Source organism: Phocoena phocoena, chromosome 7 (genome assembly GCF_963924675.1).
Source record: "Phocoena phocoena chromosome 7, mPhoPho1.1, whole genome shotgun sequence".
NCBI classification, from domain to species: domain Eukaryota; kingdom Metazoa; phylum Chordata; class Mammalia; order Artiodactyla; family Phocoenidae; genus Phocoena; species Phocoena phocoena.
This window is the reverse complement of record NC_089225.1, coordinates 96,113,805-96,139,014: the sequence shown is the minus strand read 5'-3', so window position 1 is coordinate 96,139,014 and position 25,210 is coordinate 96,113,805. Positions and strand designations below refer to the sequence as shown.

At 37.2% G+C, this 25,210-nt stretch overlaps 1 protein-coding gene across 1 annotated transcript in view; it reads left to right on the top strand.

The window, feature by feature from the left end:
* The window catches only part of USP37 (ubiquitin specific peptidase 37), a 77,890-nt gene that overhangs the window by 16,287 nt on the left and 36,393 nt on the right, over positions 1-25,210 (top strand). The window contains exons 6-11 of the mRNA XM_065880301.1: positions 5,029-5,126; positions 6,653-6,737; positions 12,528-12,689; positions 17,310-17,441; positions 17,601-17,724; positions 23,680-23,870. Coding sequence (XP_065736373.1) covers positions 5,029-5,126; positions 6,653-6,737; positions 12,528-12,689; positions 17,310-17,441; positions 17,601-17,724; positions 23,680-23,870 — 792 coding nt within the window. The remainder of the gene's footprint in view (positions 1-5,028; positions 5,127-6,652; positions 6,738-12,527; positions 12,690-17,309; positions 17,442-17,600; positions 17,725-23,679; positions 23,871-25,210) is intronic.

Sequence of the window (25,210 nt, the reverse complement as noted above, 5' to 3'; positions counted from 1 at the left end):
CAGTAACAGAGTAAGGAAAGCAGGACTGGGAAGGGGAAGAAGCCAACTAAGGATGTCACCTTAGATAAAAGTCCCACAGAAAAAAAAAAAAAAAAGTCCCACAGAGAGTGTGCCTCATCTTGATCCAGCAGGAGGTCTGGGCTTCTTTCAACTAGAAGTAAGGAAGATGGGCTTTCATATTTCCATACTGCACTGTTTTTGGTTAACAGCTGCCTTGGGGCTTTTGGCTCTGCCTAGATGCGTAAAATATTTGAAATAGCCCAAAGGCAGTCTTCTGAAGAACTGCACGTACTGGCAGTTGAAGACATAATAGTCTAGATGCGTGAGAAGTATAAACAGCGATCTGAGGGGGCTCTGATAGAGCATCACTATTAAGTTCATTCCATCTTATTATAGATTCTTCACATTGATGCTTTTCAATTTCTGGGTGAGAATATTAAAGAAAGGAGGGTTAGTGGGATGAGCTGCAGTTCTTTTTGTCCTTATTGCTACAAATAGCCTTGAGGCTATAACTGATATTATTATCTACTTCTACCATCCATTCTAGATTCACTGCATTTTCCACTAACACTTCTTCTGGTCTTAATGGTTTGCCTGGTGGTATGACTGAGATCTTCTTCTCTGAGGGGGCTGAGCCCCTGGTCACTGTGTACTTCTCAGGTTATGATTGCTATAATTGCCCATTCAGAGTTAAAACTGAGCATGAGAGCACTAAGGATTCCCTGGTGAATTTCCTTTATTCCAAACATATTCTTCCTGCCCTCATTATATAGCAGCAACCCTGCCCCTTATAATAATCAAAGTCAGTTACAGTATGGTAACTCCTTTCTTTGCCTGTTGATCTGCCAGCATGAGAAGCCCCAAATGAGTAGGTAGCAGCCATAGCTTTAGATTAAATGGGACTCTTCCTGTCCCCCTGTTGAAAAAGTCCCCACTCTGGAAACCAGGACCTCTAGACCCACAGAATCTAAATTGAGGGGACAAGAAGCTCAAGAGTGATATTTAGTGGGGGCATTCCTACTTCTACTTCTTGGTTTGCAGACCCATGTATTCTCTATAAATGTAATGGCTTGTTGGTTTGTGCTATATATTGTGTCTTGAAGGGCACCCAGTTCCTAATGAGATCATCTGTAAGCTGTACCTTTAAAGGCTGTTGGCCATCAGATTTGAGGTAATATGGTATGTGGTAGGACCAATGGAGCCTTTGGTCATATGCCCTTATTGTACCTCCTTTTCTTTTGTATAAAGTGGGTTTCTCGTTCCAGGATGGTGTTATGTGAGATTTCATGTTAATAAATCATATACTCTTATGAGTCCTCAGATAGCAGTGCAGCCAAGGCACTGTGGGCAGGAAAGGCAAAAGCAAACCTAAAATATATGCCAATTCCAACCAGAATTAATTGCTACTCTTTCTGGGATGGAAGGTGTCTAATGTAATCAACTTATCACCAAATGACTGGTTGATTTCCTTAAAGGATAGTACTCAATCACGGGCTGGGGATCAGCCTCTGCTGCTGACCAGTTGGACATTCAGCAGCATCAGTAGCTAAACCAGCCTTATTGAAGGGGAGCCCCTATTGTAGGGTGCATTCAGAGCTTTTATCTCTGCCACCATGGCTGTTATTCATGGGCCCTTTTGTAGAAATACTTGGATGGCTGAGTACAGAAATTGAATGGCATCTCCTGGACAAGTTACCCTGCATGATTGTTTCTTAAGTGGAGACATTAAGAGACTTAATGTGTCTTTAGTGGAGTTCTCTGGTGAGCATTAACATGTGAAACAGATCTTCACCCTTTGTACATACTTCTTTTTTTTTTTTTTTGCAGTACTCGGGCCCCTCACTGCTGTGGCCTCTCCCGCCACGGAGCAGAGGCTCCGGACGCAGAGGCCCAGTGGCCATGGCTCACGGGCCCAGCCGCTCCGTGGCATGTGGGGTCTTCCCGGACCAGGGCACGAACCCGTGTCCCCTGCATCGGCAGGCAGACTCTCAACCACTGCGCCACGAGGGAAGCCCTGTACATACTTCTATATGACTATCCATAAACCTCTTCCATAAATCATTTCTCCCTGATCTTCCAGTCTTATTCCTTCCAGGCCCCTGACTATCCATCCAAACCATTTGCCACCATCCAGGGGTCCATTGACCCACTTTTCTCTCCACACAAAGTGGTTAATGAGGTGCATTTCTCAAACTGCGCAGTGTAGGATTTTGTCTTACCTCCTGTGTTCTGGGGCAGTGCCTTAGTGGGGCTACAGTGCAGCAACAGTTCATTTTCAGCTTGTACCAATGTACGAAGATGATCCATCCATGAACCAGGCACAGGTTTTTTCCTCTTCTTCCAGCTGGTCACCAGAATGCTCATAGGGCTGTTCTCATTATCTATTCCTATTTGCTTGGATATACCACTCACATTTTATGATGGATTACTGCTGTAACTTCCTGATCTTACAGCTTTGTGGGTATGATAGCACCCAGCTCATGATGGCTTGCTCTGGTTGCATAGTCCCTTGATGACTCACAGTCTTTATGATTATTATTTACCCCATATCACTGTATCAGGTATCTAGTGTTGTATAACAAGATACTTAAAATAGTAACTATTATCGCTTACGGGTCAGTGGTCACTTGAGTGGTTCTGTTTATCTGGGTCTGGCTTGGCCAGTTGTGGCTGGATTCTCTCATTTTCTCATGCATCCATGGTCAGTTGGTAGGTTGGCTAAGGGTTGGCTGGTCCAAGGTGGCATTACTTGTATGACTGGCCATTGGCTGTCTAGTGCTTGGGGTGATGAGGGAGATTGGCCATGTTTTCTTTTGTCACCTGGCAGGTTACCCTGGAATTATTCACAAAGCAGTGGTAGGGTTCCAAGAGAATGAGTGGAAATTTGCAGGGTGCCTTTAGCCTTAGCATCAGGACTTATGTGCTGTTATGTCTGTCACATTCGTTTGGGAAAAGGAAATCACAAGGCCAGCCTCATTAAGGGTTGGGGAAATAGATTGCATTTCTTAATAGGGGACTTGGGTACAAGGAAGGGAATAATTTGGGACATTTTTTAAACAGCTTTATTGAGGTACAGTTTACACACCATAAAATTCACCTGTCTTAAATGTATAATTCTGTATTTTTGGTAAATTTATTGAGTTGTGCAACTATCAGCATAATCCAGTTTTAGAACATCTCTATAACCCTAACGATCCATTGTGCATTCTACCACATTTTTCAAATGCTGGAGAGATTGCATGAGCCATATTCTCTTCTACTTTATCCAGGTTGTTCACTACATATGAAAAATCTTGGTGGTGTAACACTATAGGATACCAAAAATTTTACCACCAGGAATGGAATTTCTGTTACCATTGCCAAACAATCGATCCAATTCCAGAATCCTGTCCTTAGACAGTATGCTTCCTAGACCCACTTCTAGAACTAACTGTTGTAGATCAAGTTCCCCAGAAACAAACCCTGAAATAGAGGGTAGTGTGCAAGTGATTTATTTAGGAATTATTCCCAGGGGATACCCAGGAAGGGAGTGGGGGAAGCAAGATATTGAAGTGCAAGAAACAAAGAATGTGTGTGATCTCAGACAGAAATCTGATCTCTGAGCAGAAAAATGCAGAGGTTAGGATTCATCCTAATCCCAGAGAGAAAAATCTGTTATATAAATTTCACCTTAAAACTGTTCTAATCCAAGGCAGGGGAGCTGAGCTTCTATACTTTAGCACCTGACCTTACTTGTGACTCTCTGAGAGTGCAGGCAAAGTCTCTGTAGTAGCTTGAGGGCAATCCTGTGAAGAAGAACCCTAGGTATAGGCTATCAAAAAATTTTAAAAAAAAACAACCCTAAATTGAAGAACTTGAAAAAGAATAGATATGCGTATATGTATAACTGAATCACTTTGCAGTACACCTGAAAGTAACACACCATTGTTAATCAACTATACTCCAATATAAAAAAAAATTGAAAACAAACAAAAAATACCTAAATTGGTGTGGACGAGAGGACACAAAAATGGGGCCAGAGGGAATCTGGGTGGAGCGTCTACATTGTCTGCTTACAGGCTTTATTCATGATGGTTCTCCTAAAATTAGCACTTTTAATCAAAGCATGAGCATGTTTCTGAATGGACCCACTCTACTTAATATAGGTCCAGGTATTTGGGAATAATAGAGGGGGGAAAGGGGGCTTAAGAAATTTTAATTTTGTGTTCATGAACTTAAAATTGTTTAATCACTGTGAATTGAAATGTTGACATTTAGTAAATAGTATTTCAAATTACATAAACTATAAGAACATTTTGGATTTTGTTTTACTTTTCTTATATATATATATATATATATAAATGTATTTATTTAGTTTTGGCTGCGTTGGGTCTTCGTTGCTGCATGCAGGCTTTCTATAGTTGCGTTGAGCGGGGGCTACTCTTCCTTGCGTGCACGGGCTCTAGGCACGTGGGCTTCAGTAGTTGTGGCACACGGGCTTAGTTGCTCTGTGGCATGTGGGATCTTCCTGGACCAGGAATCGAACCCATGTGCCCTGTGTTGGCAGGCAGATTCCTAACCACTGTGCCACCAGGGAAGTCCTGTTTTACTTTTTAAACCTATTCAGTATCAAGCTTGAATTGTTTACTTTTTAAAAAATTTTATTTATTTAAAATTTTTTTTAATTTTAATTTTTTTAGCTTAGTTCTTGATTCTTTTGGTCTTAGTAGCTGAATCATTTCATCAGGCCTTGCTTTCGGCTAAGAAAACCTATATAATATTGCTGTCTCTGGTTTGACTTTTGTATAAAGAAAATACTCCTTCATTTTTGCCTAATTACCAGGGTTATGGATTAAATTGGCTTTTGATTAGGTAATGAAAGCTTATTTTTATGATCCTCATTTGCTTAAGGCTTTGACACCTTGTAACCTAACTTCCAGCAAATCAATGAATTTGGCAATTGAAATGTAGATTTTTAATGACAACTATTTAAAATTAAGAATTGCATTCTCATACATATATATATTTGAATTAAATTATTAACTGTAGGAACAACAAGGCTATGACAGATCCCTCAAGAAAGTATTTAACCAGCAGTAGAGAGAAGCAGCTGAGTTTGAAACAGTCAGAAGAGAATAGGACATCAGGTAAGTATTTGGTCTTTTTATAAGATACTCATTTATTGTATGATGGATTGTATTAGACTAGAAATAGAAACCTAAACTGGGGCATATTTCTCTACATTATTCAGGAATACTGTGTAATTCAGTACTAGTTATCAGGTACCAATTTGTATCTAGTACTTGGCTAAAATATTTTTTAAAATATTAGAACTATAAGGGAATTTTTATTTTGCTTGCAAGTAATTTAAGCTTTGCCTTTTCCCCTGTTTAACTACCTAGAATTAAATTATTTCATTGTCAAAGTACCTGAACCATGGAATGAATCCAAGGAGTTAAAGCGGTTGAAATTAAAGTTCATCAGTGTTGCTACTTATTAGAAGTTCCAGAAGATCTTGAAATTATTGCCTGAAGCAGTTGTTTAAGTTCATTTGTTCCTTGTTTTTACAAAAACTAAAAGTTAGACTGTCCCTGAATTTTTATTAGTGTTTCCTATACTTAACATATCTCTCTGATCCTCTAAACTCCTTAAAAACTCAAGTATCTGGTATTGATTTGAATACTGTGTTCAACTTGAAATTAAATTGAAGCAAGCTAAAATACGGCATGATTTTGATAATTTAGGAGTTTACGAGAATTCATTTGATCAGGACTCTAGGAACGGTCTCCTTTTAGTGGTTCAGAGTTGTAACATTGGACTCCTACAGAAAGAAGTATCTCTAATATAATTCTTATCTCTGAAATAATAATACATTATGTAAACTCCACTTATTGGTTTTAAGTTTTTGCAATCAACCTATAGTTAGAAAACAGAATACTTAAAGATGTAATGATCCTTAATACTGTTGAAGTTAAGGTACGTCTTACAAAAGTTGATGTAGAAGAGGAGAGAGAGAAGGAAGTAAACGGTCAAGTGATAAAAAGGTTCATGGAATAAAATGTAGAAAGTTTAAGTGTGTTAAAGTTGCAAAGTTAATCAGTAGAACTAAAATAACAGAATTGATGGGGAGTTCCCTGGCAGTCCAGTGGTTAGGACTCGGTGCTTTTACTGCTGTGGGCCCAGGTTCAATCCCTGGTCATGGAACTAAGATCCTGCAAGCCACGTGGCACGGCCAAAAAATAAATAAATAACACGACTGGTAATTGGTTGGAGAGAGGAGAACAAGAGTAGGGGTGATATAAGTAAGAAATTATTTCTAATTTTTCAAAAAGGGAGTCAGCTGATATTGTTTAAAAATAAATAAATCAAGAAATTATAGAAACATTATTTAATGTTATGGAGGAAATCAGAAAAACTAAGTTTCAAAACATGGTTAGAAATTGGAAGCAAAATTTGTGGAGCTTTAGGGCTGGAGAGTATTCTTTTATGACCTGTTATAATGTTTTCCACAGTGTTTGATCTTTTAACATGTGTATATATGTATTATTTTGATGAAAAGAAGGGGAATAAAAGAATTTAAATATAAACAGGCCCAATGCATAATTTTATTATTAAATGAACTTGAATGGTTGATTTAGGAATTAAACGTTTCCTGTGTCTGTTCATTTTTTAGGGCTTTTACCTTTGCAGTCATCATCTTTTTATGGTAGCAGAGCTGCATCCAAGGACTACTCTCCTGGCAGCACTAACCTAGACAGGTATGCATTGGTTATATACCTTGTGAAGAACTTGAAGAGCTTTCTTCTTCAGAATATTAAATGATGGGATGGGCTGTGCATTGTGCTGTAAATGAATACCCTAATTTAAAGTAACAAAATTGATGAGAATTATAGATTCATGACATTTTAGTTAGAAACTACTCTAGAAATGTTTTAGTTCAAACTCTTATTTTTTATGTTTTTCAACACAAGAATAAACTGATGTGTAGGAAGATTTGTACTGAGGCCACAGGTTATGACTGGCAGTGTGATCAGATACTAGACCAGTGTATTTTCCATTGTTCCAAGTGATGAACGTATGATCTGTCCTTTGGGGCATTTTAAAATTGCCTTTGTTGCCTGTGTATTTGTTAAGCTACCTACCAAAAGTTAAGGCATTTTCTTTAAAAAGCAAAAGTTTCACATTAGTAGGTATCTTTAACTGGAAAAGGCTAGTCAGAAATTTAATTGCTGATTCTAGAGATATAGATTAAATTTTTCGAGGTTTATTGGGTATGAATATGTAAGGCAGCTGCTAAGCACTTGTCAAAGAGGTGTGATCATGGAATGCTGCTCAGAGGGGCAATGATAATGATAAAAAGTGAGGGTAATGGTGTATAATAGATACGATGTGTAATGACCTATTAAGTCATATTTTGTTTTTTACTAGAATTTAATTCAAAGTGATAAAGACATCTGGATTATTTGTATTAAATGATTAAGGCGAAATAAAGAATTTGATATTGTATATTTAGGTATATTTAACCTTGGGTGGTATCTGTCAAGTACTTTATGACTGCAGTGGTAAATAAGTTTTTTGAATTTAAGGCAGAGGAAGCTTGACATTTCTGCTTATTAGAAGAATCTTAAAGGAAGCTAAGTTGAAAAAAAAAAGAACTAAATTTGGTTTTCAAGTAATTTATTAAATACAATACAAATTTCTTCTCAAAATAATAGAATGAGAATATTCATTGCACCTAGGAATGATTGAGGAAATAAAAATTTCTTTTAATGCAAAGCTGCACTCAAGGATAAGGTGAAAATTTCCAGATTGGTGAGCAAACTAATACTGAGTAAAGGCTGAAGCCATAAAGCACTTACAAAACACAGACTGGAGTCAAGTATTTAGGGCTGGGTCTTCAAAACCAGCATGAGATTGGGAACTGAACATGACCCCAGACTAGAATTTGATTTCTTATATGAAGCTACGTGAAGCTGGGTATCTAAAACTGTTCTCTGTGCTAGTAAACCAAGGCGCAACACTTCTGTGTAACTACCTGAGTTTGGAACCATAAATATGCTGCTTGCCTGATGCTCCCTAAACAGAGAGCAAACCCAAAACTGGGAATTGCAATGATTGGCATCTGCTGTAGTGTTACCTGCATAGGGGCAAGAATTCTGAACCCCTGATATAAAGTCCTATGCAGGTTAGAGGTCCAGACTGATACAGCTACTAAACACATCAAAAATGCATGATCATGGGATGTAGCACAGAGAGGAGATGGTAAATGTAAATGAAATTAAGAGAATTATGTTGGGCTCCTTGGTCTACCCTCCATGTCTTAATAGCATTTTGGAAAAAAAAGAAAAAGACTGGAGAATAAAGGCAAGGAATTTGTCAAAGAAAGAATGGGTGAAAATGATGGAAGTCCACATTGAAATGCCTCAACAAATGCCAAACAGCCAATATATTTTTTTAAAATCCACATTGTAGAAGATGATGGGTAAAGAAATTTTAAAAGCTAAGAGAAAGAAAAATATTGTCTATAAAAGGAAAACTGACATTAGCAACAATAGGAACAGAAGACACTGGAGTAATAATATCAAGGAATTCCATATCCAGCTAAATTTTAATTCAAGAATGCAGACAGGGGCTTCCCTGGTGGCGCAATGGTTGAGAGCCCGCCTGCAGATGCAGGGGACATGGGTTCATGCCCCGGTCCGGGAAGATCCCACATGCCGCGGAGCGGTTGGGCCCCTGAGCCATGGCCGCTGAGCCTGTGCGTCCGGAGCCTGTGCTCCGCAGCAGGAGAGGCCACAGCAGTGAGAGGCCCGTGAACTGCAAAAAAAAAAAAAAAAAAAAAAGAATGCAGACAGAACTTCCCTGGTGGTCCAGTGGTTAAGACTCCTTGCTTCCAACTACTGAAGCCCACATGCCTAGAGCCCATGCTCCACACAAGAGAAGCCACCGCAATGAGAAGCTGGTGCACCACAACGAAGAGTAGCCCCCGCTCGCCACAACTAGAAAAAGCCTGCACGCAGCAACGAAGACTCAAGGCAGCCAAAAATAAAATAATTAAATTAATTAATTAAAAAAAGAAGGACTCCGTGCTTCCAATGCAGGGGGCACAGTTTCGACCACTGGTCAGGGAAGTTCCGCATGCTGCACCGTGCAGCCAAAAAAAAAGAAAAAAGAACGACATGTTTATTAAGTTCAAAAGATGAAAACAGGGCTTCCCTTGTGGCGCGGTGGTTAAGAGTCCGCCTGCCGATGCAAGGGACACGGGTTCGTGCCCTGATCCGGGAGGATCTCACATGCCGCGGAGCGGCTGGGCCCGTGAGCCATGGCTGCTGAGCCTGTGCATCTGGAGCCTGTGCTCCACAAGGGGAAAGGCCACAACAGTGAGAGGCCCGTGTACCGCAAAAAAAAAAAAAAAAGATGAAAACAACTTCTAAAAAATTGCTGGTTTTAGATATACAAAGACAGGATTTATTTAGCAAGGAGAATACTGAACAAAAGGAGTAGAAGTAAGAAAAATCAGTGAGCAAAAAAAATGTTAAGCATATTTAAAAATTAAATACCTTTAAAATTTATTCTTTTGTATAAGTAATAAGGGCATATGGTAGAAACTTCAAAAGTTTCAGGGTGCATACAGTGAAAAATAAATCTCTCCTAACTCCTGCTTGTTCATTTTCTTTCAAGAGGCAACTACTGTTACTAATATCCTTCCAGGCTTATTCTATGCATCTAAATACATTTTGATGGTTTTTATAAAATGATGATGATAGAATTAAAAACAAAAAATTAATAAAATATTATACAATAAGAAGAAATAAAGGAGTGGAGAAAAGTACAGGGAAATTAAAACATTTTAAGTTCATTTTTTGTTTGAGAGGAGGCCACAGTTAACATAGACATATTAAAAAGTTAAAGGTGACTTCCACTTCTGGCCAAGATGGAATAACAGGGACCAGATTACCCTCCTTCATGAAACAACTAAGAACCTGGGCAAACTGTATGAAACAATGGATCTTGAGACATCGGACATGAGTCAGTGAAGGACAGTGATCCCTGAGAGATGGGAAACAAATTAAGCTTATGACTGCCTCAGCTTGCTTCCTAGTCAAAGTTTCCAGGTTGCTACACAAGGAGGGGGAACCATGCAGAGCCAGCCCTGTGCTCTTCCTGAGTTGAAGAACTGGAGCTAGGAGTCCAGGGAGGCCAAGGGCAGCTAGAATTCACTGAGTAGAGTACCAGAGGGGAAAGCTGCACAGAGAAGGAACTGCAGAGATCTGCAGAGGGTCCCCTTGAGTATTCATTTTGAGTGCTGAGCAGCATATGCAGGTGAGGAAACTAGTCAAGGCCAGGGGAAGAACCACCCAAAAGGATGTAAGGGAATAATACTTGGAGTATACCTAAAGCCAGGCATAGTTCCTGTTCCTAATAGCAGCAGTTTGAATGCCTAAGAAAGGTCTTACCTCATTAGTGAGGAAAAACTATCCCTAGACGAATTGCTGCTCTTTTCCCACATGACAAACCTTAAAAGCAAGATCGAAAAAGATCAAACTGTTTCCTGGTAACCTCAGCACATCCCAGAACAAAATTTGAGAATGTTTATAGAAATAAAAAATACACAGCACCCCACAAGATAAAATTCACAATGTCTGACATCCAAGAAAATATTACTAAGCTTACAAACAGGAAAATATAACTCATAAGAAGAGAAAAATTAATAAATACTCAGAAATGACACATATGATAGAATTAGTAGGCAAAGATTTTGAGTTATTAACCTAAATCAGTAATGACATTAAATATAAATACACTAAATATTTCAGTTAAAGAGAAAGACTGGATTTTAAAGGAAGAATAATAATCCATGTGCTGTTTAAAAGACTACTACAGTATAAAGATGGAGAAAGGTTGAAAGCAAAAGGATGAAAACAGATATACCTTTCATTGTCCAAACTACAATATGTAGGAGTACATAGTAAGAAATAAAACTGATAGAAAGCTAATGGTAACTTTTAGGGTAGAGGCATGGGGTTGTGACTGGGAAGGGGTACTTGGAGGTTTTTGACATTAATGGTTGTTTACATGTGTTTGCTTTATAAAAATATTGTTAAGCTCCACGCTTGATTTTTAATTAATAAACTTTTCTTTCTAGAGCAGTTTTAGGTTCACAGCAAAATTGAACAGAAAGTGCAAAGTGTACCTAATACCCCCCATCCTCCCTCACACATAAAACTTCCCTCAGTATCAACATCTTGTACCACAGTGTTACACATTTGATTTTTATATATTTTTCTGTATTCTATTTCACAATTTTTTTTTCTTGAGTAAAAAACCAGACACTGGCTAACAGATGGCCTAGGCAGACAATAAGTTGTTTGGGGGCACTTGGTTTTTCCTTATAAAAAAGTAAATCCTAATTCCTGCTTTACAAGATGCAAAAAGTAAATGTCCAAACAGCTTGAAGACCTGAGTAGGAGGGAAAACAAGATTTTAAACTTTTAAAAGAAAATATAGGAAAACATTTCTCTGACCTTACATTACAGAATGATTCCTTTTTTAAAAAAATTTATTCATTTATTTTTGGCTGCAATGGGTCTTTGTTGCTGTGTGCAGGCTTTCTCTAGTTGTGGCGAGTGGAGGCTACTCTTAGTTGCGGTGCAGGCTTCTCATTGCGATGGCTTCTCTTGTTGAGGAGCATGGGCTTTAGGCATGCGGGCTTCAGTAGTTGTGGCACGTGGGCTCAGTAGTTGTGGCTTGCAGGCTCAGTAGTTGTGGTGCACGGGCTTAGTTGCTCTGCGGCCTGTGGGATCTTCACAGACCAGGGCTTGAACCCATGTCCCCTGCATTGGAAGGCAGATTCTTATCCACTGCACCACCAGGGACGTCCCTAGCGAGTGATTCTTAAGACACAGAAATTGAAACCATAAAGAAAAGATTGATATGTTCAACTTTGGTAGTAATCAGGAAAATATAAAACAAAATAACAATGAGATCATGTTTCACTCATTAGAGTGATAATAATGTAATGGAGACCATGTAAAGAAAGGGAAATTCACTACTGATGGAAATATAAATTAGTACAGCCTTTTTGGAAAACAGTCACTATCTAGGAAAACTTTAAATGAAAATACTCCTACCATTTTCACTGCTAAGCATATAAATTAGAGTAAGTTCTCAAGGAGATAGGGTAAGAATATTTGTTGTCTAACTGGAAAAAGTTCACTGCCTAAATGTTTTCAAGACTAGGTAAACTAATGTATGATAGTCATTAAGTGGATAAAAGTGAATAAAGAAGTAAAACTTATGGCTTTTCTCAAGCCATTAACTTGGATTATTTTGATTATAGGTTATGTAGGTACAGTAGGGAGCCTTCAGCTCCCTATCAACAGATTTGCTGATTTACATTTGTGAAATTTTCTCCCAGGTGATCATTATTACTGATATTTCCTCAAATTTAGGATTTTTTTCCCCTAGACCTTGACTTCTCTGAATCTACTAGGGGAAAAAAGTAACATTCAAAATTGTTATGCTTCTTCTTTTTTTCTTTTTTATAGGACTAATATTTCAAGCCAAACTCCCTCTGCCAAAAGAAGTTTGGGATTTCTTCCTCAGCCAGCTCCTCTTTCTGTTAAAAAACTGAGGTGTAACCAGGATTACACTGGCTGGAACAAACCAAGAGTGCCCCTTTCCTCTCACCAGCAGCAGCAACTGCAGGGGTAGGTAAATTCTTCTATTTTGCTTTCTTTTTATAAAGTGATTCAACTGAAGTATGTTTTACTTGGTATAAAAAAATGATTAAAGGAGTCATATTAATTTAGTTCTCAAATATTTGCTCACTTATTATAAAGATTTATCACATCCATAAAATTCAGTCCATTATGTGGCCTCTAATTTTCAAACTTTGAAAAAATATATATGCATATATATATAAACATTTGTCATAAAGCAGAAAGTGCATATTCTTAAGTCCCATACACGTCATCTCCTGAGATACTTCAACATTAATTTTATTTATATCCTTCCCAGCCCCTTCATGCTTATATTCTTATTAAACACCCAAAAATGAGACCATGGTATAATAACTATAATAATAATAGCAGCTTTATCTAAAGTGTTTGTTATGTGCCAGAGACTGTGCTAAGCATTTAAATGAATTTTTTTCTTTAAATCATCGCAGTAGATCTCTGAGCTAGACGTATTAAAAAATCTGTTTTTATAGATGACGTAACTAAGCCTTAGAGAAGTTAATTAACTTACTTGAGGTGTTGTAGTACAGCAGTAGTAAATCTAGGCAGTTGGACTGCACTTGTATTTTTTTCCTTACAATTTTATTGAGATATAATTGATGTACAGCACTGTGTAAGTTTAAATTGTACAGCATAATGATTTGACTTACATACATCATGAAATGATTACCACAATAAGTTTAGTGAATATCCATCATCTTATATAGATATAAAACAAAAGAAAAAAAATATTTTTTTAATTGAAGTGTAGTTGATTTACAATGTTGTGTTAATTTCTGCTATACAGCAAACTGATTCAGTTATACATATATATACATTGTTTTTTTTAATATCTTTTCCATGATGGTTTATCATAGGCTATTTTTTTTTAATTTATTTAATTTATTTATTTTTGGCTGTGTTGGGTCTTCGTTGCTGCACGTGGGCTTTCTCTAGTTGTGAGCGGGGGGCTACTCTTCGTTGAGGTGCGCAGGCTTCTCATTGCAGTGGCTTTTGTTGATGTGGAGCATGGGCTCTAGGCGTGCGGGCTTCAGTAGTTGTGGCACACGGGTTCAGTAGTTGTGGCTTGGAGGCTCTAGAGCGCAGGCTCAGTAGTTGTGGCGCACGGGCTTAGTTGCTCCATGGCATGTGGGATCTTGCCAGACCAGGGCACGAACCCATGTCCCCTGCCTTGGCAGGTGGATTCTTAATCACTGTGCCACCAGGGAAGCCCTATCATACTATCATAGGCTCTTGAATATAGTTATCTGTGCTATACAGTAGGACCTTGTTGTTTATCCATTCTATATATAATAGCTTACATCTGCTAACCCCAATCTCCCACTCTTTCCCTCCCCCCAGCCCCCTTTCCCTTGGCAACCAGCAGTCTGTTATCTATGTCTGTGGTTCTGTTTCTGTTTCATAGATAGGTTCATTTGTGTCATATTTTAGATTCCTCATATAAGTGATATCATATGGTATTTGTCTTTCTCTTTCTGACTTACTTCAGTTAGTATGGTAATACCTAGTTGCATCCATGTTGCTGCATATGGCATTATTTCATTCTTTTTTATGGCCAAGTAATATTCCATTGTGTATATATACCACATCTTCTTTATCCATTTATCTGTCGATGGACATTTTAGTTTGTTTCCATGTCTTGCCTGTTGTGAATAGTTGCTGCTATGAACATAGGGGTTTATGTATCTTTTTGAATTATAGTTTTGTCTGGATATATGCCCAGGATTGGGATTGCTGGATCATATGGTAATTCTATTTTTAGTTTTCTGAGGAACCTCCATGCTGTTTTTCACAGTGGCTGCACCAATTTACATTCCCACCAACAGTGTAGGAGAGTTCCCTAGAAAAAATATTTTTTCCTTTCTCAAGAATCCTTAAGAACTCTTAGGATTTACTCTCTTAACAACTCTCCTATATAACATATAGCAGTGTTAATTATATTAATCATGTTGTACATTATATTCCTATAATTATTTATCTGATAACTGGAAGTTTGTACCTTTTCACCACATTCATCCAGTTCCCCCTTCCCCTACTCCCCACATCCAGTAACCACAAATTTGATCTTTTCTGTGAGTTTGTTTGTTTATTTATTTGTTTTTGAACTATAAGTGACCTACAACACTATGTTAGTACTGGTGCACAACATAGTGATTCAATATTTCTGTACATTTCAAAATGATCACCATGTTCACTTGCATTCTTAATCACTATGCTATATTACTTCTCTGTTCCCTGATTTCTTTCTACCCCACATTAATTATGGGCATCTTCTTATGCTAGTACATAACCTTTAACCATGTTAGTGTGCATTTAGATTCCCCTTTTTTCCAATTATAATCCAGGCTAAAACGAACATTTATATACACATGTGTTTTTAATATTTGTTAGAACTTTTCTATAGGAAAAATTCTTGGAAATAGAATTGTAAAGACTAAGAGAGGCACTTTGAAATTTTTGATTGCTCTTACCACATTGCTTTCCCAAAACCTACCAGCTTTTTTGTTTTTAATCTCACTCAGATTACTGTTTTTCCCCAGCTTTCGGATTACCTTTTTACTTGAGTGACTGGTGTCTGCCAGTTTGGTTTATCCATAGTAGTTTATTTGCCTCATAGTTTAGCAGAAAAAAACATAAAACTTGTAGTGAAAACATTTCACTTTCTTCTCTACTTAACTGTTCTTCTCTGAGCCTCTTCTTTTTTGCCTTGTCTTCTAAAATGTTTACCTTCCAGTTTAATTCTTAATTTCCTTTCTTCTTCACTCTAATTGTTCTGCCTCAAATTATTATCTTGCTGCTTCCTTACCAGACAACGTTTTTATATTAGTCTGTCCTATTTTGTGACCATTTTTCATCCATATCTTATTTCTATCTACCTTGATCTTACTTGGCCCATCTTCTTAGTGCCTCCTCCTGTGTATTTTATAGTGTATTTTTGGTCTCTGTCATTCATATCCTTCTGAGTCCTTTGATATCCTTGAGTTACCCTTGGTGCTCCAGGCTCCCTCTCTACCTCCAGTGTTTCTTTAATTTCTGTATACTACCTGTACCCAACTTTCCTTTTTTCAGACTCCTTGCAGGAATTTGAGTGCAGTATTTCAAGTAAGCTAAATACCCAGGACTAAGGACTCCTTAAAAAACAAACAAATAAAAATACCGAGTAGAAAACTGCCAAGTCTAGAGGATAATGGAGGCTACCTAATTCCAGTATTCCTCACAAATCCCCCACAAAACATAAAAAGTATGAGGAGTTCAAAGAAAAACACATATAACCTTTAGCATTCTAGGAGACAAAGAATACCATCACCTTTAAACTGCTTTCTAGGTAGAGAAGCAAAGCAGATTCTAGCAGTGTTCCTGTTTCCCACCACTTTAAGCCTGTGGGTGCTGAGAGTCAGGGACAAGAGGCTTAAGAGATTTCATGAAAAAAGAATATATAGGAGTAAAAGACTTAGATGAAGCACAGAAAAAAATCACTCTCAGAAAGAGAAATTCAAATACTAAGTTTCTAGATATTGAATATAGGTCTGGATCTTGGTTGTTTGCAGCACTGGTTACAGGGAAGGGGCTATTTACTGGTTACAGGGAAGAGTACTATTTAAAATGGACAGACTAGATAGTAAAAAAAAAAAAAAGCTTAAAAAACAAGGGTTATGAGCACTATAAAAAAGTACAAATACAGATATAACCACTTAAAAAAAAGCCTTTCTTAATACCAAAAGAAATATTTCTAAAACACACCAAATAGATAAGTAAAATTATAACAACATGACAGAGTTGAGTCCAAATGTAAGAATTATTCCAGATTGAAGAAAACTAAAGAGACATGAAAACTAAATGCATTATGTTATCCTGGACTGAATCTTGTGCTTAGGGAGAAAAAAATGCTGTGAAGAAACATGGGGTCAATTGACAAAATTGGATTAAAGAAGGTATATTAGATAAGAGTATTATGTTAGCATTAAATTTTATAATGCTTGTAACTGTACTCTGGTTATATAAGAGAATGTTCTCGTTCTTTTGAAATAAACCCTGAAGTGTTTAGAACTAAATGGGTATGATCTATGCAGCCTGTTCTCAGATGGTTCAGGAAAAATGTATAGAGAGAGGTGTTAAATGATAAAGCACAGAGTACAAAAGGGTTAACAATTGGTGAATCTAGGTAAAGAATATTATTCTGTGCAACTTTTCTGAAAGTTTGAGAATATTTCCAAACAAAAGTTTTTTTTAAATATGTACTTTGGAATAATGTTTGGCGGTACTCATTAAGCATATATATATTCTGGGTAAGTCCCCAGTCCTTTTTGGCATTCATTTGAAAATGTATAATTTTCCTTGAGATGAAACTAAGTTATATTAATGTTATACTGCATCAGTATCAACTGGGATCCTGTTAGAAGTGCACATTTTTTGCACCTTCCCTGTCCAGACCTACAGAATCAGAAACTCTGGAGTTGGGGCCCAGCAATATGTATTTTAACAAACCCTCCAGGTGATTCTGATGCATGCTATAGTGGAGAACCCCTGCTCAGATGAACATACTTCAGGAACTACTGTTGTCTTCAAAAGTACTATTTCCTTCATTTTCAGCTTCTCCAATTTGGGAAATACCTGCTATATGAATGCTATTTTACAGTCTCTGTTTTCACTCCAGTCATTTGCAAATGACTTGCTCAAGCAAGGTATCCCATGGAAGAAAATTCCACTCAACGCACTCATCAGGTAACTGTTATGTACTTACTGAGTAACCTTTTTACCTTATTTATTATAGAATAATGGAGTATTAGACACTTAAAATTTTATGTGCCATTGTTAGCAGTCCTTAAAATATAATACCATCCAGTGTTTTGTAAAACCTGCTAAACTTGTCTCTTTTACCAGGCGCTTTGCACACTTGCTTGTTAAAAAAGATATCTGTAATTCAGAGACGAAAAAAGATTTACTCAAGAAGGTTAAAAATGCCATTTCAGCTACAGCAGAGAGATTCTCTGGTTATATGCAGAATGTGAGTACTAATTGTTTTTATTTTTTTCTATTTCTTTTTTTTTTTGATTTTTATTTATTTTTTTATACAGCAGGTTCTTATTAGTCATCCATTTTATATACATCAGTGTATACATGTCAATCCCAATCTCCCATTTCATCGCACCACCACCCCCTGCCACTTTCCCTGCTTGGTGTCCATTTGTTTGTTCTCTACATCTGTGTCTCAATTTCTGCCCTGTAAACTGGTTCATTTGTACCATTTTTCTAGGTTCCACATATATGCGTTAATATATGATATTTGTTTTTCTCTTTTGGACTTCACTCTGTATGACAGTCTGTAGGTCCATCCACATCTCTACAAATGACCCAATTTCATTCCTTTTTATGGCTGAGTAATATTCCATTGTATATATGTACCACATCTTCTTTATCCATTTGTCTGTCGAAGGGCATTTAGGTTGCTTCCATGACCTGGCTATTGTAAATAGTGCTGCAATGAACATTGGGGTGCTTGTGTCTTTTTCAATTATGGTTTTCTCTGGGTATATGCCCAGTGGTGGGATTGCTGGGTCGTATGGTAATTCTATTTTTAGTTTTTTAAGGAACGTCCATACTGTTCTCCATAGTGGCTGTATCAATTTACATTCCCACCAACAGTGCAAGAGGGTTGCCTTTTCTTCACACCCTCTCCAGCATTTGTTGTTTGTAGATTTTCTGATGCTGCCCATTCTAACTGGTGTGAGGTGGTACCTCATTGTAGTTTTGATTTGCATTTCTCTAATAATTAGGGATGTTGAGCAGCTTTTCATATGCTTCCTGGCCATTTTTATGTCTTCTTTGGAGAAATGTCTATTTAGGTTTTCTGCCCATTTTTGGATTGGGTTGTTTGTTTTTTTAATATTGAGCTGCATGAGCTGTTTATATATTTTGGAGATTAATCCTTTGTCCGTTGATTCGTTGGCAAATATTTTCTCCCATTCTGAGGGTTGTCTTTTCGTCTTGTTTACAGTTTCCTTTGCTGTGCAAAAGCTTTTAAGTTTCATTAGGTCCCATTTGTTTATTTTTGTTTTTATTTCCATTACTCTAGGAGGTGGATCAAAAAAGATGTTGCTGTGATTTATGGCAAAGAGTGTTCTTCCTATGTTTTCCTCTAAGAGCTTTATAGTGTCCGGTCTTACATTTAGGTCTCTAATCCATTTTGAGTTTACTTTTGTGTATGGTGTTAGGGAGTGTTCTAATTTCATTCTTTTACATGTAGCTGTCCAGTTTTCCCAGCACCATTTATTGAAGAGACTGTCTTTTCTCCATTGTATATCCTTGCCTCCTTTGTCCTAGATTAGTTGACCATAGGTGTGTGGGTTTATCTCTGGGCTTTCTATCTTGTTCCATTGATCTATATTTCTGTTTTTGTGCCAGTACTATATTGTCTTGATTACTGTAGCTTTGTAGTATAGTCTGAAGTCAGGGAGTCTGATTCCTCCAGCTCCGTTTTTTTCCCTCAAGACTGCTTTAGCTGTTTGGGGTCTTTTCTGTCTCCATACACATTTTAAGATTTTTTGTTCTAGCTCTGTAAAAAATGCCATTGGTAATTTGATAGGGATTGCATTGAATCTGTAGATTGCTTTGGGTAGTATGGTCATTTTCACAATATTGATTCTTCTGATCCAAGAACATGGTATGTCTCTCCATCTGTTGGTATCAACTTTAATTTCTTTCATCAGTGTCTTACGGTTTTCTACATAAAGGTCTTTTGTCTCCCTAGGTAGGTTTATTCCTAGGTTTTGTTTTGTTTTTTAATTTATTTATTTAATTTATTTATTTTTGGCTGTGTTGGGTCTTTGTTGCAGTGTGCAGGCTTCTTATTGTGGTGGCTTCTCTCGTTGTGGAGCACGGGCTCTAGGAGTGCGGGCTTCAGTAGTTGCAGCATGCAGTCTCAGTAGTTGTGGCTCACAGGCTCTAGAGCACATGCTCAGTAGTTGTGGCGCATGGGCTTAGTTGCTCTGCCGCATGTGGGATCTTCCTGGACCAGGGCTCGAACCCGTGTCCCCTGCATTGGCTGGCAGATTCTCAACCACTGCGCCACCAGGGAAGCCCTATTCTTAGGTATTTTATACTTTTTATTGCAGTGGTAAATGGGAGTGTTTCCTTAATTTCTCTTTCAGATTTTTCATCATTAGTGTATAGGAATGCAGGAGATTTCTGTGCATTAAGTTTGTATCCTGCAACTTTCCCAAATTCACTGATTAGCTCTAGTAGTTTTCTGGTGGCATCTTTAGGATTCCCTATGTCTAGTATCATGTCATCTGCAAAGAGTGACCGTTTTACTTCTCCTTTTCCAATTTGTATTCCTTTTATTTCTTTTTCTTCTCTGATTGCCGTGGCTAGGACTTCCAAAACTATGTTGAATAATAGTGGCGAGAGTGGATATCCTTGTGTTGTTCCTGATCTTAGAGGAAACGCTTTCAGTTTTTCACCATTGAGAATGATATTTGCTGCGGGTTTGTCATAATTTGGCCTTTATTATGTTGAGGTAGGTTCCCTCTATGCCCACTTTCTGGAGAGTTTTTATCATAAATGGGTGTTAAATTTTGTCAGAAGCTTTTCTGCATCTATTGAGATGATCATATGGTTTTTCTTCTTCAGTTTGTTAATATGGTGTATCACATTGATTGATTTGCGTATATTGAAGAATCCTCGCATCCCTGAGATAAATCCCACTTGATCATGGTATATAATCCTTTTAATGTGCTGTTGGCTTCTGTTTGCTAGTATTTTGTTGAGAATTTTTGTATCTATATTCATCAGTGATATTGGTCTGCAGTTTTCTTTTTTTGTAGTATCTTTGTCTGGTTTTGGTATCAGGATGATGGTGGGCTTATAGAATGAGTTTGGGAGTGTTCCTTCCTCTGCAGTTTTTTAGAAGAGTTTGAGAAGGATGGGTGTTAGCTCTTCTCTAAATGTTTGATAGAATTCACCTGCGAAGCCATCTGGTCCTGGACTTTTATTTGTTGGAAGATTTTTAATCACAGTTTCAATTTCATTACTTGTGATTGGTCTGTTCATATTTTCTATTTCTTCCTGGTTCAGTTTTGGAAGGTTATACCTTTCTAAGAATTTGTCCATTTCTTCCAGGTTGTCCATTTTATTGGCATAGAGTTGCTTGTAGTAGTCTCTTAGGATGCTTTGCATTTCTGCAGTGTCTGTTGTAAATTCTCCTTTTTCATTTCTAATTTTATTGATTTGAGTCCTCTCCCTCTTTTTCTTGATGAGTCTGGCTAATGGTTTATCAATTTTGTTTATCTTCTCAAAGAACCAGCTTTTAGTTTTATTGATCTTTGCTATTGTTTTCTTTGTTTCTATTTCATTTATTTCTGCTCTGATCTTTATGATTTCTTTCCTTCTGCTAACTTTGGGTTTTGTTTGCTCTTCTTTCTCTAGTTCCTTTAGGTGTAAGGTTAGATTGTTTATTTGAGATTTTTCTTGTTTCTTGAGGTAGGTTTGTATAGCTATAAACTTCCCTCTTAGAACTGCTTTTGCCACATCCTGTAGGTTTTGGATCGTCGTGTTTACATTGTCATTTGTCTCTAGGTATTTTTTGATTTCCTCTTTGATTTTTTTCAGTGATCTCTTGGTTATTTAGTAATGTATTGTTTAATTTCCATGTGTTTGTGTTTTTTCCCCTGTAATTGATTTCTAATCTCATAGCGTTGTGGTCAGAAAAGATGCTTGATATGATTTCACTTGTCTTAAATTTACTGAGGCTTTATTTGTGACCCAAGATGTGATCTATCCTGGAGAATGTTCTGTGCGCACTTGAGAAGAAAGTGTAATCTGCTGTTTTTGGATGGAATGTCCTATAAATATCAATTAAATCTATCTGGTCTATTGTGTCATTTAAAGCTTGTGGCCCTTATTAATTTTCTGTTTGGATGATCTGTCCATTGGTGTAAGTGAGGTGTTAAAACTCCCCCACTATTATTGTGTTACTGTTGATTTCCTCTTTTATAGCTGTTAGCAGTTGCCTTATGTATTGAGGTGCTCCTATGTTGGGTGCATATATATTTATAATTGTTATATCTTCTTCTTGGATTGATCCCTTGATCATTACATAGTGTCCTTCCTTGTCTCTTGTAACATTCTTTATTTTAAAGTCTATTTTATCTGATATGAGTATTGCTACTCCAGCTTTCTTTTGATTTCCATTTGCATGGAATATCTTTTTCCATCCCCTCACTTTCAGTCTGTATGTGTCCCTAGGTCTGAAGTGGGTCTCGTGTAGACAGCATATATGTGTGTCTTGTTTTTGTATACATTCAGCAAGCCTGTGTCTTTTGGTTGGAGCATTTAATCCATTCACGTTTAAGATAATTATCGATATGTATGTTCCTATTACCATTTTCTTAATTGTTTTGGGTTTGTTTTTGTAGGTCCTTTTCCTCTCTTGTATTTCCCACTTAGAGAAGTTCCTTTAGCATTTGTTGTAGAGCTGGTTTGGTGGTGCTGAATTCTCTTAGCATTTGCTTTTGCTTGTCTGTAAAGCTTTTGATTTCTCCATCAAATCTGAATGAGATCCTGGCTGGGTAGAGTAATCTTGGTTATAGGTTCTTTCGTTTCATCACTTTAAGTATATCATGCCACTCCCTTCTGGCTTGTAGAGTTTCTGCTGAGAAATCAGCTGTTAACCTTATGGGAGTTCCCTTGTATGTTATTTGTCATTTTTCCCTTGGTGCTCTCAGAAATTTTTCTTTGTCTTAAATTTTTGCCAGCTTGATTACTATGTGTCTCAGTGTGTTTCTCCTTGGGTTTATCCTGTATGGGACTGTCTACACTTCCTGGATTTAGGTGGCTATTTCCTTTCCCATGTTAGGGAAGTTTTTGACCATAATCTCTTCAAATATTTTCTCACATCCTTTCTCTATCTCTTCTCCTTCTTGGACCCCTATAATGTGAATGTTGTTGTGTTTAATGTTGTCCCAGAGGTCTCTTAGGCTGTCTTCATTTCTTTTCATTCATTTTTCTTGATTCTGTTCCGCAGCAGTGAATTCTACCATTCTGTCTTCCAGGTCACTTATCCGTTCTTCTGCCTCAGTTATTCTGCTATTGATTCCTTCTAGGGTATTTTTCATTTCACTTATTGTATTGTTCATCTGTTTGTTTGTTCTTTAATTCTTCTAGATCTTTGTTAAACATTTCTTGCATCTTCTCAATCTTTGCCTCCATTCTTTTTCTGAGGTCCTGGATCATCTTCACTGTCATTATTCTGAATTCTTTTTCTGGAAGGTTGCCTATCTCCACTTCATTTAGCTGTTTTTCTGGGGTTTTATCTTGTTCTTTCATCTGGTACATAGCCCTCTGCCTTTTCATCTTGTCTATCTTTTTGTGAATGTGGTTTTTGTTCCACAGGCTGCAGGATTGTAGTTCTTCTTGCTTCTGCTGTCTGTTCTCTGGTGGATGAAGCTATCTATGAGGCTGGTCTAATTGTTTTTAAACACCTTAGAGATAGGGAAAATTGAAATGATTTTAGTGTGTTACCCAATTTTATTTTAAAATGAGATTTGTGTATGTGTGTTCATCACAGGTTGGAAAACCTGAGGACTTCTGGTAAGGTTCAGTATGACTCTTCTGTGTATTTTATCATATATTAATAATATAGATGTGGTTTGCCAGTGTAGGACCTTGGACTATTTTAGCTACAAAGGCTATTTTAGAAAAATCACTCTATTTTAAAAAAAAAAATGAAGGAGTGATTCATTTATTAGTTATGCTAATCTAACTTAGGAATATAAAATATGTCGTTTGTCGTTTTGTTTTGTTTCCACAAAATATGTACCGCAAAATCATTAGAGTAAATCTGGCCTTTTTCCACACGTGTTTTTGACTTGCAAGTGCTTTACTCGCGTAGATCACAGTGTTAATAAGCTGTTGTTGTGGCAAGAAATGTTTTGACCTTATTAAGGATATTATGCCTTCTTAGGACGCTCATGAATTTTTAAGTCAGTGCTTAGACCAGCTGAAAGAGGATATGGAAAAATTAAATAAAACCTGGAAGACTGAACCTGTTCCTGGAGAAGAAAATTCACCAGATATTTCAGCTACTAGAGTATACACTTGCCCTGTTATTAGTAATTTGGAGTTTGAAGTTCAGCACTCCATCATCTGTAAAGCGTAAGTAGGCTCTAAGAGAACTCTTTTCCCTTTTAATTCTTTACAGCAAGTGACTACAACTCTTCTAGGTTTTAATTCTTATCTTCATTCCTGTGTCATGGGGATACATGAGTATAAATATCTTTGTTCAGTGTCTTTATCATCTATAAGAATGCTTGGTGGGGTGAGAACTAAAGTGAACTTAGTTTGTCAAATGCTTTAGTGCTGACTAAATGGTTAATTTTGCTCTGCCTTTTGAGTGTGTGTTACTGTGTGTGTGGTTTTTTTCCTTTTAATCACTGTGTGGAAAATCAAGCTCTTCGAGAATACTTGTTCATCTTTTTTTTATTATTATTAATTTATTTATTTATTTTTGGTTGAGTTGGATCTTTGTTGCTGCTCGCGGGCTTTCTCTAGTTGCGGCGAGCAGGGACTGCTCTTCATCGTGGTGCACAGGTTTCTCACTGCGGTGGCTTCTGTTTTTGCGGAGCACGGGCTCTAGGCGTGCGGAATTCAGTAGTTGTGTCTTGCAGGCTCTAGAGCTCAGGCTCAGTAGTTGTGGCGCATGGGCTTAGTTGCTCTGCAGTGTGTGGGATCTTCCCAGGTCAGGGCTCGAACCCATGTCCCCAGGATTGGCAGGCAAATTCTTAACTACTGCACCACCAGGGAAGCCCTCGTCTTTTTTCCCCTGAAAAGACTCCCTCCTATTAGTTGCTTATTTTGTTGAACCAAATTGTTTTTATAAAAAATGGGTTGGTTTTTTTTTTTACAAGATACATTAAAATGTGGATTATTTTTAATTTTTGCAGTGCTTTTTAACCATGTTTACATTAACTATTGAGATTTACCTTCTACATTTAGTTAATTTCCATACTCATTATCAGAACTCTCTACCAGGTACTTGACATTAAAAAGTTCTATTTTGATTAATCTTCCATTTATCAGTAGTACATCTCTGAATACATTTTTTTTCAGAGAGTGGAATTCTTCAGAGTCCACATATAAATGAGAATTAATTCTGTGGCTTTCACACATGACTTAATACAGAATTATTAAGTGAGACACAGCCTTCCCCCTCAACATACTACATATACTGTCCCATCATATCCTGTTACTCTGACACTTAGAAGAAGTCTGATTTTGTTGATAATCTTTTCCTTCCTGAAAATCTGTGATATTCTTAATTTTTGAAATTCAGAGTTTCACTAATTTATATCTAGGTATTGACCCTTTTTCATGCATTTTGCATTTAACATGATGGGGCTTTTTCATCTGAAGATTTGGGATTTTTTTCAGCTCAGAAAAACTATTCTCTACACACTGCTTCTCTTCCATTTATTCTGGAATTTTCTTTAGGAAAT